The sequence below is a fragment of the Clarias gariepinus genome, chromosome 12 (assembly GCF_024256425.1).
Source record: "Clarias gariepinus isolate MV-2021 ecotype Netherlands chromosome 12, CGAR_prim_01v2, whole genome shotgun sequence".
NCBI lineage: Eukaryota > Metazoa > Chordata > Actinopteri > Siluriformes > Clariidae > Clarias > Clarias gariepinus.
In genome coordinates this window covers 9,048,806-9,062,954 of record NC_071111.1, presented here as the reverse complement: position 1 = coordinate 9,062,954, position 14,149 = coordinate 9,048,806, and the positions used below count along the sequence as shown (strand labels likewise).

Here is a 14,149-nt window from a genome sequence, read left to right as displayed (position 1 = left end):
TGCCCGACTGAGCCTAAAATAAGAGCCATGCCTCCAGGTAAAAACCATGGGCCACATAATAAACCCCTGTGACCAAATTAGGAGTCTCTGTATGTGTAAACTGGTGTTTGCATATTACTCTTTTTATGAGTGTTTGTGTATCTGTGTGGGTTTGAGAGAATGCCAGGAAGACTCATGATACCGTGACCAATAGCAGTGGCGCTCGCCTGGCCTGCTGGTGTGTGATGACATCCGGTGTATGTCCATAATCTGTGCTCACAACAAAATTTTTGCATCGTAATAGACGACTATAGAATCTTATATTAGGCTGTGAGTCTGATTCTACTGTCTGTCGCTCTGTTAGTCTTCAGTTGCTGTAATGCTGCTGTATCAGAGGTGCTAACAGCCATAAAGGACTTTACACACACAAATAAAAAGCAGCTCCAACACTAGAGAGCTCATAAAACTTATTTCCTTTCAGTGCAGTCTAAACAGAAAGGGGCTCAGAACATACTTATGTATGGAGACACAGATTCACTCACACACGCATTATAGCAAGCAGTACAGCTGTGTGCAAAAGTTTGTGTATGTGCGCGCATAGGATAAAATAAATACTGTTATAAGTGGACTTTGTAAGACTACATTACTTAACTCAATGAAAAAATGTCTATTAACCACTGAATGATTACAGATATTATTATTTTTTAGTTATTGAGTATTTCAATTATTCACCAAGCACGTGGAGAACATGCAAACTTCATGCACACAGACCCCAATGCGGGAATTGAACCCCGACTCTGGAGGTGCATGGCGACAGTGATAACCACTAAGCCATCCTGCTGCCTATATATTTTTTTATATAACAGCAATTTGCCAACATTTTATTTATTAAAGAATGACTCATCATACTTTCTCTCCAGTTATAGCGGTACATGACCAAACAAATTAGTTTCAGTTATCCCTGATGTTATGAAAGCTATAAACAGTCAATCTCTGTTTCTTTCATGACAGGTAGATAAAGACTTTCCAATGATGGAATGTATCAAGAGAAAGCCGTATCTTTCCTCAAGAACACATTTCTTTGTTACTCTAGTATATTGTTACTCTTGTAATAACATATTATAGTAAGCCAATTAATACTTGTACAAAGGTCTGATGTGTCTTGCAGATGGTGCTAGAAAACTAATCAATGCTGTCAGAACTGAAAATATTGTTCATCTACTCATCAATACTTCTACCAATAATCAGAACCTATCTACACTGGCAAAGTCTGTAAAAAAGCATACATATCCAGGGAGCTTTAGACTTCACAATGTTTGCAAAACCTACACACACACACACACACACACACACACACACTGTATCTTGGCAACAGGTTGGAATATACATTGAGTCACTGTCTGTCACTGGACACTCACTGCTAATGGCAGTAGATTAGGGTGAAAAAGGTATCAAGGAAGATGTTCCTAATCAAGAAATTAGTGTTTTGGTCTTTTTTGATCCAGCACATTATACTTAAGAAAAGTAGATTGTACTGCAAAGATTTGGTTCCAAAGAGTTTTAATGCTTTATATGATTATATGCCAGATGACTATATTATGAATATAATGAATATGATGATGCTAATTGCCTGTATTGTCTTTTAAAATCTGTACCATGCTAGAAAAGTTAAGACAGGTACTGTATAGTGCAAACACAAACATTGTTATACATTGCTTTCTTTGAACTCTGACAAGTAAGATTTTACTCACTTAAATGGAAATTGTGCCAGTTGCTTAAGACAATACAAGACAAAGAAATTCAAATTCTTGGAAAAAAGTGATGCAAATTTAATGCTACTGGTTTCAGTAAATACTCATTGGCTTCTAACTTGAGCTTGGCTAGGGATACATCCATAGGGGCCTTAGGCTTGTGTGTGACATTGGAGGCCGCCCGGTTGGCTTCGAGCTTGAGCAAAGTTTGGGAGACCGCCTTGTCTGCCTCTAGCTTAAGCTTGGGTGGTCTGTCCCAGTTGGCCACAGGCTTATACTATATATATTGTATGTATAGTTTAATTAACATGTTTCATTAACACCGCTGAATACGTGAGTCTGGTTAGTATTAAGGTGTAGATTAATTTAGCAATATCATACAAGAGTGTCGAAGATATCACAGGTAGTGTAATTAACATAAATGAAAATAATTTTAAATTCTTAAACTTTAATGTAGTTGGAACTGTTTAGCTAAAAGATGAGGAGTAAAATAAAACATGGAGGTGGTGGACACTTAGGAGGTTTAGTTTACATTTCCACTCATTTTGCTTTAAAATATCAGCTAACTTAGTAGTAAAATGAAAAGCTGGTAAGCTATCTAAGGTGTATAATCCCTCGTCCTGTACACCAAGTAGTGCCCGTGTTCAGGGGTTAGAGAGGGATATTGGAGTCAGCCTTCAGTGTTAGAAGCTTTGTAGCAACCTTTGTTAAAGGGGCAATTCTGAACGAACTTTTTACCTTTACTAAGGAGACAAAATGTTGGTTAAGATAACATTATAAACTCCTCATTCAAGGGAAGCTAATGGCAAAAGGTCCACATACAAGTCACTAATCCAAATAATTTAAATGAATGAAGATTCATGAATAACTAATTATTGTTGTGAGAAGGTTTTTGTGTGGAGGCTTTATTTAATGTTTATGGAAGGAGTCTTAAGGTTTCAGTGCTTTGTAATGGTCAGATATAAAATCGTAACCCCAAATCTTCCAACACATGCGAGTCTGAAGAAGGCAGTCAGTATAGTGAAATGAATGACAATATACGTATATTCTCATTTATTTCAAGGCACAAGGCAGGGCGCACACACACACACACACACACACAGGGTGCCAACTGGGCAATTTGGAAACAGCAATTAACCTAATCTGCATGTCTTTGGACTCTGGGAGGAAACTGAAATACATCAAGTACGGGAACAACATGCAAACTCCACACACACGCACACATACGCAGAGACCCAAGGCAGGAATTGGACCCTCGACCCTGGAGGGAAGCAACCATGTTAACCAGTATTTCACCAGGCCACCATTTGGGTTCAACAATTATAAATGCATTGTCTCCATCCATTCATCTATGACCTTTCTACAGAGGAACAGTTACTCTACTAACATGCAATTTTAATAACCCACGTTATGCCCACTTTTACATTACAGCACGGTCATTATAGCACTTGTATTTCCATTTGCTAGGATGTTATTTTCTGCAATGCAACGGCTTTAAATTGCTGAACTCCATTGAAGAACATTTGTTAAATCATATGTCTCATTTCTCTAAGGAATCGAGGCCTGCCTGCTCTCTAACTAACCCGTCTGTCTGTCTACCTCTCTGTTTGTGCCTCTGACCGACTACCTGTGTGTGTCCTGGCCACTGGGTTTATTTGTTTGGCTGTCGGGAGGATGTGTGTATTGATGCCGGAACATTCCTGTTCTGCGTCTAACCGACTGTGTTTCCCAGCTACTTCAAATCATGAGGAGGAAAAAAGGAGGACCATAAATAAACAGAAGCATTCACTTTCACAAATACCTGTGTGGGCTTTTGATTACAGTGTAAAAAAAAAAGTGGCCCTGTGTGTGTGTGTGTGTGCGCGTGTGTGTGGGCACATGTTTAATTACTGTTTGTCTTTCCGTCTGTTGTGGCAGACGTGGACGAGTGTCAGGATAACAACGGTGGATGCCAGCAGATCTGCGTGAACACCATGGGCAGCTACGAGTGCCAGTGCAAAGAGGGCTTCTTCCTGAGCGACAACCAACACACCTGCATCCATCGCTCTGAAGGTCTGTTGTGTGTGTGTGTGTCTGTCTAAGTCTCAGATTCCAGTTTTTCATCTCTGTGTATTAATTTAAAAACTTAAAAACTTCCTGTCCTTGATATCTCAGCATCTCAATATACTGTATATTAGATTTGTAGTGTTGCCAAGTCTGTGGCTTTTTCACCGAAACTGTTGGGTTTGAGCTCCTACTGGTTGGCGGTTGAGTGTTTTGCATACATCAGGTTCATTATCCTTGCATATTAAAACGTATCCACATTTAAATCAATTCATTTACCTATACCCAAATGCATAGAAACTGACCCCACAATGGTCACAAAATCACACTGAAAAGGACACATTGCCCACCACACACCTAAACTTCCCAGCATGCATTAGAGGCCACACAAGACTTTTACAGGCTTGATCCTATTCTCAGCTTGAGCTTTGGGTTTTACTGCAAGGGTTTTGAAATGTTTAGCAGCCAGGAACATCAGCAGTTCCCCTGTACACCGATTTATTTCATGAACTATTTAGATAGTACGTAGACTTTCTATGCAAACGATTATTTTTTTTATTATTAGGCTCATTATTCACATAAATGTGTACAATTATATCCTGGCTATTTCTTTTGGAGTCATGGAGTGTTCCACTAACACTTTAGGTCCAAGCTGACACTGTTTATAGGCTACATGTTTTTAAGTTATTTTGTTTTGGCTTAAACACATTCAGTTTAAGTGTCCAGTAAAACAAACCAAACTCTAAATTGTAGACTGTTTTTTTTTTTTTTTTTTTTAATTATAACAACATTTTAAACATCTTGCATACCCTGACTATTATTTTTAGACCCCTGGGAGTCCCTGGACTTAGCTTTGACAGCAGTTGATATACTCTAAAAACTGTAGTACACTTGTACACTCCCTGGCCAAGAAAAAAAAAAAAGACCATACAGTCTAAGATTCTGCTTGACCAAACTTGAGCTGTAATTTCGGCACATAATGTAGTGGCCAATTTATATGTGAAAAATATTCCAGTATTAGAGTTTGACTCCAGGAATATGCCTATGCCATCAGGGAAGAAAAACTCATTTGAGTACCCTGATCATTCACTACATTCAGGCAGGTGGATGACTTTAAATTTATATATATTTTAATGATAGCAAAACCAATTGACATCGCACAGTGTGAGGCGTAACATTGTGACATTGTACAATGTGGTAAATGCGACACTGTTCAGGGAAATTTGCGGGATGCTACATTCCTAGAGAACACGCGAATTATGGAGAAAAAAAACCCTCAAATTTTGGATGTGGTCAAAAAAATGCCTATAAATACCTATTTTTATAGTTTAAACCCTATGCCACTGAATATATTCCCAAAACACTTAAATTTTTATTTCAAATGCAGCTTAATACATTGCCCTTAAAAAAACAAACAAACAAAGAATGTAAAGGTAAACCCGTATACTGGAGTACTGTACTGCTGTGTCTCCCGCAGTGCTAGAATGTAAAATACCGGTGTTTACCCCTCTATGTACTGTGCTGTAATTCATGCGAGTGCATTTTTTTTTTGTATGCGCTGTCCTTTTCCTGGGTACAAGTACTGTAAGGTAAATGCAGTAATAATATACCGTCCCAAGCCGCTTTTTTCTCTACAGACGCTTTGTGTTCTCTCTACGGTACTAAAAAATTAATAGATGCATTATATTTTATATGGAAATTTAGCTGAAATGACAATAATATTTATGTCACAAAAATTTTTATATTTTTAATAGTTTAGTGTTAAAACAAATAAGAAATTATGTATTGCCACGAAAAAAAAGGCAGTAAAAAATTGCTAACAACTATTAGTTAGGTTTTAAGGAAAAATCCGCAAATTACTTTGCAGGGGTCGACTATACCGTGTTTCTAATGAACATTGGTCGGTCTTTTAACATGAATCGTTCAGCGATCGGTACCATTCTAAAGAACAAGGACAAGATCATGGAACATGTTAGTTTTATACAGTGTAAATGCGATTGTGTTAGTATCTTAGTACCCAAACAATGTTTGTTGGACTTATGGACAAATTGGGTTTATGAGTGATCTCTCGGAAGTTACTTTATGGTGTAAAATCATTCTACCTTGAAGAGCAGTTTAAAATATATTGGCATTAAAATTCATGGCAATGATGAGCTGACGTCACAGAGCAACTGTATACGTCAGTATGTTGGAAGTAGCACATAAAAATGGCAAAATTTGAGTTTTGAAATCAGGCTGTTTTGGGGATTATCACAGATCTGGCCACTCTGCTTTTAACCTGTCAGATATTTAAGATAGTTTTTGACATGAATACAGATATATGCTGATGCTAGCTTGTCTTTACAACTATAACAACCTTGTATATGTTTTGTATTAAAAAAATATTTAATTTGTAAAACTGTACATTTTTATATATTCGTACAAAATTTCTCCCTTGGTCTGAATGAGACATTAGTCTCATTTTACTTTACAATCAGGACTTTTTTCCCCTTTGTCCCAGCATCTCAGAAGAAGTTGGAATATGAGAGAGAGAAAAAAAAGAAAATGTCTCGATGTGCCTCAGCTCAGTGTAGTACTGAAGGTTGTGACTCAGGTCATTGTCGAAGGGCCGATCCCACTGAAATGCATTTCTTGTCCTGGGTTCGGAGGATGAATGCTTGTGCAGTGTGTGAGTGAGTGTGTGTGCAGTGTGTGACTGCTGTTCGTTGTTTGTGACCTGTGTGTATGTGTGTGTGTGTGTGTGCGTGCTTGAGTATGGTGGAGTGTCGGGCGGCATGTTCTGTCTTTTGCTGCCAGTCAGACATGACAAATGAGATCTACAGTCAGACAGTCACATTCCAGACAGCTTGAGTGAATCAATCACACACACACACACACACACACACCAAGAGTGGGCCGAGCTGTAATAATTTCTGTGAAGTCACTCACAGTCATGTGCGGAATGTGGCAAGTAGATGACCTCTCCTTCGTTTCATTTCTCTCTCTCTCTCTCTCTCTCTCTCTCTCTCTCTCATTCTCTCTTTTTGTCTCTCCCATCCTTCTCTCTCTCACCCTCTCTCTTTCATCCTTCTTTCTCTTTCACTTTCATCTTTTTCTTTGTTCCCTCTGTTTTTTACTCACTCCTATCCTTCTATCTGTCTGTTTCACTGCAGCATTCGTTTTTTTATTTGTTTGTTCTTTTCTTTATTTGTTAGATAGCCTGGTCCAGGGAAGACATGAGGACGGGTTTCAAGAAACATATTTTACCCTTCTCAAAGTTTTCAGATCAAAGTTCTCCACATTTTGTTGTGTTTCACACTCACACTTCAAAATTCATTCCACAAAAAAAAACAAAAAAAACAATGCCACAACGGCAAAGTCAAAGCAAGTTTTAAAAGTGTTTAGTTACATTTTTTTTTTATAAAATGTAAATATCCCATTTACATAAGTATTCAGATCAATCACTTGGTTCTTGGTTAAAACCTTGGTCACAAATATTCTTACAAATGACATAATGTCATTCATACAAATCTCCCTGTTTCTACAAAATCTGTAGTTTATAGACATTTGTGGCGGGAATCATATATTTTTTTTACAGCCTCCGTAGGAAGTTGCCATTTAATAATAAAAATTTAATGCATTCTTAAGTAAAAAAGTAGACTTTTCTATTATATGGTGGCCGTAGAGTGCTTACATTTGCATTAAGGTTTCCTTATGACCTTCCTAGGTGGTTATACGGCACCCATACTGTATATGCAACATACACTACCGTTTAAAAGTTTGGGGTCACTTCCTAACTCCATGATCGTTCCTGATTTTTATTTCTTTCTACATTGTAAAGGAATGCTGAAGGCGTCCAAAAAATGCATTAATCTCCTTTGCACAGTTAATGGTGAGATGTTTCTGCTACTTCTGCTCTTTAAAGACTTCATAACGCCTCTAATCTGAGATGCTGTTAATTGGTCATTTTTTAGGCTGATAACTCTAAATGAACTTCTCGTCTGCGGCAGAGGAAGGTTTTGGTCTCGTCCTTCTGGGATGGTCTTCATGAGAGCCAGTTTCATTATGGTGCTTGATGGATTTTGCAAATGCACTTGACAATACTGTTCCTGCAAGAACTATTACAGAAAGGCTGACCTCTGTGTCTTAAAATAACAACTAACTGTTCTTTTTCTTGTTGTTACATAATTATCTAATTCCATATGTGTTATTTTATAGTTTTGAAATCCCCAGTATTGTTGTTGAATGTAGAAAATAAATCACTAAACAAAAACAAAGAAATTTGCAAGTGTTCTAAAACTTTTGATTAGTTGGTAGGAACACCTTCTGTTAGTCAGCACATTTTGTCATGGTATATGAAGTGGGGGCTACCCACCCTCTGTTGCAAGAAAATTTGTGAAGATACATTTTCGAGATGGCAGTAATGCAGAGAAGACTGCAGTTGCACCTTCTGCAGCTGCAGTTGCAAGATGATGAAGAAGAAGCTCTAGGAGTTGTAGCTGCTGCTTTGGTTCAGCTGCAGCAGGAAGAGCACGAGAGAAGATGCCGACACAGATGCTGGTGGGTGCGGTCATGGATAAAGAGGCACCTCTATGGGCAGTACGAGACTGTTTGCTGAGCTGAACCGCGAGTCAGAAGGTGACAACATGGAATACCTCCAAGGTATTCAGAAACGTAACAATGACAAAAACACAACACAAATGACATACTGCCACCTTGTGAACACCATACTTTTGCCTTAAAAACGCCCTATAAATGTCTTGGTGCTTTTGTATGAATGCCGTACGAATATCGGTTCATATGGTGGTCATAGGAACTCCATACCTCCAGCCACCGTAGGAATATGGGGTTCTGGAAATGTCTTTTGTATCTAAATGACATACTCTCCCATCTTACGTTGTTGTTAGGTTGTTCCTAAGGCTCACTCTTAAGGTGTCTTTATGAAGAATGGATTTTATGCCACGTGGGTAGAAAATCTTGGACTAGACCATCGACCTGGCCACGAACTTATGACCAGGCTGCGAATGCTGGAATTTCATAAGGCTGCCTCAAGAAGACCCTAGGAAATGCTCGAAAAATCGCTCATATGCTGTTAGTAGCATTCATACGCTGTTAGTATGGGTATTTGTGACCGCAGTTAAAGCATCTTTGGCAGCAGTGACGGCCTCAAAGTCTGGTTGTGAATGATGCTACAGGCAAGGTTCACATTACCTTATGGAAGTTTTTTCCATTCTCTTTGACAGAACTCAAGCTCAGGTTGGATGGGCAAAAATTTTCAGGTCTCTCCAGAGATGCTTTTTTGGGTTGAGGTCCAGACTCTGCCTGTTTTGAAGCCACTTCCTTCCACTTGGTGGTTTGTAGAAATGTAAACTATCACCCCAGCCTGAGATCCTGAGCACTCTGCTGAATGTTTTCTTTCAGGACAGCTCACGATAAGACTTGCATCCATGTTCTGTCTATACTGACTAATCTTGCAGAGAAACTTCCCCAGAGCACGGTCCTGCCACCACCGTGTTTGATTGTAGAGATGGTTTTAATAAGGTGATGTGCAGTGACTGATGTCAAATAGGTTAATCTTTGTGTCATCATTCCAGAGCATTTGTTTTCTATGGTCTGAGAGTCCTTTAGAGGAATGGCTTCTGTCTGGCTGCTGTACCATGTAGGTCTGATTGGTGGGGTGCTACATTGATGGTTGTTTTTCTGTAAGTATCTCCCATCTCAACAAGTATCTCATTAATAGGGATCCTGAGGTTATTGGTTACCTCTCTCACCAATGCTCTTCATCTCTAATTATTTGGTTTGGCTGGTCAGCCAGATCTGGGAAGATTCTTGAATGTTCAAAATCTCTTCTATTTGAGAATGATGAAGATTACCATGCCCTTTCTCTTGGGCACTTTCAGTGCTGGAGAAATGTTATTAAGTCCTTCACCAGATCTGTATCTTTGCACACTCCTGTCTCCTGGGTCTACATATAATTCTCATGACCCAATGGCTTTATTTTCACTCTGACATACATCGTTTCCTGTGTATGTCATAAGATACTCATGTGAAAACAGGTGGCATACCTACAGCCACTGTAAAAAAAAGGGGTTCTGGAAATGTCTTCTAAACCTAAATGATCCATGAACATCGTGCATTGTTGTTCAGTTGTCCCTAAGGCACTCCTTTAGTGGTTCTACGAAGATTGGATTCCATGCTCGTTCATATACACGTGTGTGTCTTTTCTAAGTTTGAAGAAATATTGTAATGAAACTATACAGTATGTCAAATCTCAAAACATCACTCTGCATTTTTTTTGTTTATTTTACATGCACATTTTTAAGATTTTGTAAAGTTCCGATAGTTACTGTAGAACCAGTAAGCCCAAAGAACTGATGAACTAAGCTTAATTTTATTCAGGTAACTTAATTAGATAAAGGATATTCAGTATGCTGCTAAAAGGAAAAATTGGAAAGTGATGGACTGGAGTAAGAAAAAGAGAGAAAGAAAGTAAGATACAGGAATAGACATACAGTATTGCGTGTTTGCTTTGTGGGCAGCCCATGACTACACAACTGTCTGTATCTCTCGGAGTCTGCACAGGATATATTTATCTCTGTATGTGCGTGTCTGTAAATAAGCTGCTAAGATGTGTTTGTGGGAAACGTGCTAATGTTTTGTGGCAGCATTGAATTGATCCATGTCACACACAAACCTACACAGTTTAAAAACACCCTCATACACACATACACTCAGACACATGGAAGCAACACCGGGAGCTTAAATGGAGAATGCATTTGTTTGTTTACTTTCCTCTCCAATTTCCATAGTTTCACACACATGCGCGCACACACACACACAAGCCTTATTTCACAAATTGAATCACAAATCATCACCTAAAACAAACTTCTCACCTTCACTCATCACACACACTTGTTGTTGACAGCTTGTGTCTTGGATTTGCATTGGTGTATGCATGCTGGATGTTTACAGTTCATCTCTCAGCACTCAGGGCCATTGGACCTGAGTTGTGTGTGTGTGTGTGTGTGTGTGTGTGTCCTTGGCGCCGTCTGTCTGCTGTAGAAAAGTGAGACTCTGTTAACAGTGCATGTTCTTTAACATTGGGTCAGTTTTTGATAAGGGTTCTCGGGTTCTGTTTTACTCTAATGCTTTTGTATGCACATCAGTTGTGCATTTTACACCTGCTTGACAAAGTGAAACAGAGTGATAAAATATAAATAATGACTAAGGAAACAAGACTGAGTCATGCCAAATCTGCCCTTATCCCTTATCACTCTTGTCTCAGCTACTCTTCTTCTGTCAAACTCCTGCTGAGACTGGATGTGCCTGCGACTTTGTTCACATGGAATTTAATTGCACAAAATCAAAATTAAGCTCAGGATCTTAATATAATTACAGACAACCTTTACGATGTCTGATCAGTCAAATGTCATTAAGTAAATAATATAAAATGCTAGTTAAGGTGTAACAGTTTTGCTGCTGGCAGCTGGGGTACTGATCAGAGATTTGGGGGTTCAATCTCTGCCAATGCTGGATCACCACTGTTGGGTCCTTGAGCAAAACCCTTAACCTTTAGCCCTATACAACAGAGGCACTTCATGCAGTGCCAGTCCAAAGACAGAGTAGAAAATGGGCCTTCCCAAAAAAACCTAGATTTTCAAACGATCTGATGTGGCGACCCCTATGGCATCAGGGGCAAAGCCCAAGAAAAATATAGATAGTGCATGATGTTTAATGCAACTAGGCATCATGTGATTGCTCTCACCATACATTTAAACAAAATGTCAGATGCCTCTGTTCATTAGCAATTCCAATACAGTTTTATTTATTTTTTTTGAACTAGATGTCACAAAACCTCAAAGGCAATTCTTTGTGTCAAAAAAGAGAAAAGTGCAGTTAATCTTAGCTGTTCTACTTTGTACAAAAACCAAACAACGTTAAAAAAACAAGTATGGGCCTGAAAATGGTTGAGAAGACACAGAAAGTATGGTCTGGATGTTTTGCAGTGAAAATTGGAGGTACGTGCACATGCATGTTGAGGATTGTGGAAAATCGAACTGTGAACCTACTCACACTGCGAGACAGCCAACCAAAACGACTGTCATGCCAGAAATCTATCGGATCGTCCAGGAGCCAGATTGCAGGTCGTCCGGGTGCATAATTAGGCAGCAAGACCCTGCTCAAACTGCAGGTTAAATGACAACTGAATGTCCCGAAATTCAGACTGATTATAAAATTAGTCAGGGCTCATGTCTGTCCAGCCTTACACTAAGCCTTCTAAATAGATAGTGGAGGCATGAAAGTTTTCCTTATTTCTGTTTTCCTGAGCTGCAAAAAGAGCTTTTTTGATAGCACTATTAGCATAGCTTAGACTCAGTATTGTGTATATCTGCATGTTGCTGATAGAGACCAGGTGTGAGTAATTAGTAATCAGAGAGCGATGAACATGGATAAGTTGCTCGTGAGGTATTTTTAAAAAATTTTATTACATGACAGAGCCTGGAGTTTGTCACCTGAGGATTTTAGGAAACAATTTAATTCGTATCAGTATAACCGGCTACGAATTTTCCAAGCATATCTCAGAGTTAACCAAATTTTTGACCAAGCCGCATGGCATGACTAAATGTTCATAGTGTCCAGATGGTTTCCTGAAGGTTTTCCGTTCATCACTCTTTCTGATACAGACAAAATTGTAAACACATCTGAGATCAAGTCAAGTAGTGAAAATGTGGGAAGATTTTAGAGTGCTTGAGCTTATTGTCAAAAGGTTTCGCAGAACTGTTGTACGATTCTAAAACCTCTCCACTTTTTGAGGCACTAATCTGTAAGCAGTGTAATTTGCTGAGCAATCTTGGTAATGCCTTATTATTAATGCTAGAAAATTACTCATAGTTATTGTTTAATTATGCTCAATTGCAAGTGTCTCGGTTCACAACGTTTGAGACGTGGAATTTCTGATTCCTCTGATTGTTATTATTCATATTTTTTTAAAGCATGCAGACAGTTAAACACAATTCTTGTCTTTTAAGATGGTCAATAACCAGCTATTTGTGCATTCTGGTATTTCATGAATCCATTAAAATTACAGCAGTTATTGGTAATGGATCGAGACTTTTGGACCCTACTGTTAAAGGAAAGTCATTTGTTTAAGAGGAGTGTTTACTTTAAGCTGAGATACCCATGCGACTGAAAGCCAACAGTCATTTGCTGCTCTGCACATCTAAGCATCGTGGTTTAGTTTCGGGTGAGGCTGTGCATCTGATGGGCTTCTTCTGCATTCCTAAATTTAAGGGAAAAATGCTTAGTGGTTTAACCTAACACAGAGTTTGGAAATCAGAGCCTGAACCTTTAAATATGGCATTACATATTCCTCATGTTGAGAAAATAATATCCTTGTAAATTCTCTCAACTCAGCCACAAAGATTCTGGCAATTCTTGGCTGGTTGTAAATTGGGAATTTGGGGTGGGGTGGAGTTTTTTTTCGCCATGAGAGCTAGGATGCAGCTTTTAAGGTTGTAAGGCTGTATGTGCCAATAGCATCCACAGTCATGGAACCCTGGGGATGATGCTAGAAAATGCTTTAACCACTCCAGGCACTGTAAGGTCACTGTTAATTACTTTCTTCTTTTTATTGTTTATAGGCTTTTGTACAAAAGCTTGTCTACTAACATGGGTACCAACACGAACTAATGCATGGGTCGTGTCATCACTGGGTTTCACTGATCCAAAAGTGTGGAAGTTTTAATTTTCTAACAGTTGCTCAATGTTGAATTTTAGTATTCAAGTATGAAAGCTATGTGTCTCTCTCTTTTTATTTTTTATTTTTATTTTTATAAATTCTAGTCTTTTTGACTGCTAGTTCTCGTAAGCCATATAGCTTTCCAGTTAGCCAAATGGCTATTTTCAGGCCAGGAAAAGAAAATAGTGAAATTTGTTCTAAAAGAAACACATTTCATGGATATCGTTTTTAATCCCTAAGGTGAATGCTGAACTGCAATCTCAATTACTATTGTTTCGATTTTGTTGTTTTGACTAAAAATTTGAGTAGAAAATGGCTTTAGACCGAGCAGCTCAGTTGAACTAAGCATGTTTTCCGCTGTCACTTCTGGACGTTTGTTCTAAATCAGCTCTTGCTACCAGGGATTTGGCTATGTGCATTAGTGATTGTGTGTTGGAGCAGGAATGTGAGTGTGGGTGAAATCCTTTAAAGCTGTTTTAAGTCCGTGTGACTCAATTGGCTACCTATAAATGCCCTCTCTTTCCGTGTCTGTCTGTCTGTCCGTAGCTCTCTCACACCGTCTCTCTGATGGGGAAAAGACAATAATAATACGTGGGCTCACGGCGGCGCCGCTGCTGCTGTTCAGACGGTGCTGGAGCAGTACAGGCTGCTGATTTAT

The 14,149-nt window shown here is 38.8% G+C and overlaps 1 protein-coding gene across 2 annotated transcripts in view; it reads left to right on the top strand.

The window, feature by feature from the left end:
* scube1 (signal peptide, CUB domain, EGF-like 1) overlaps nucleotides 1–14,149 on the top strand; it is a 92,245-nt gene that overhangs the window by 24,612 nt on the left and 53,484 nt on the right. For both annotated transcript variants that reach the window (XM_053508459.1, XM_053508458.1), the window contains exon 4: nucleotides 3,648–3,782. In XM_053508459.1, coding sequence (XP_053364434.1) covers nucleotides 3,648–3,782 — 135 coding nt within the window. The remainder of the gene's footprint in view (nucleotides 1–3,647; nucleotides 3,783–14,149) is intronic.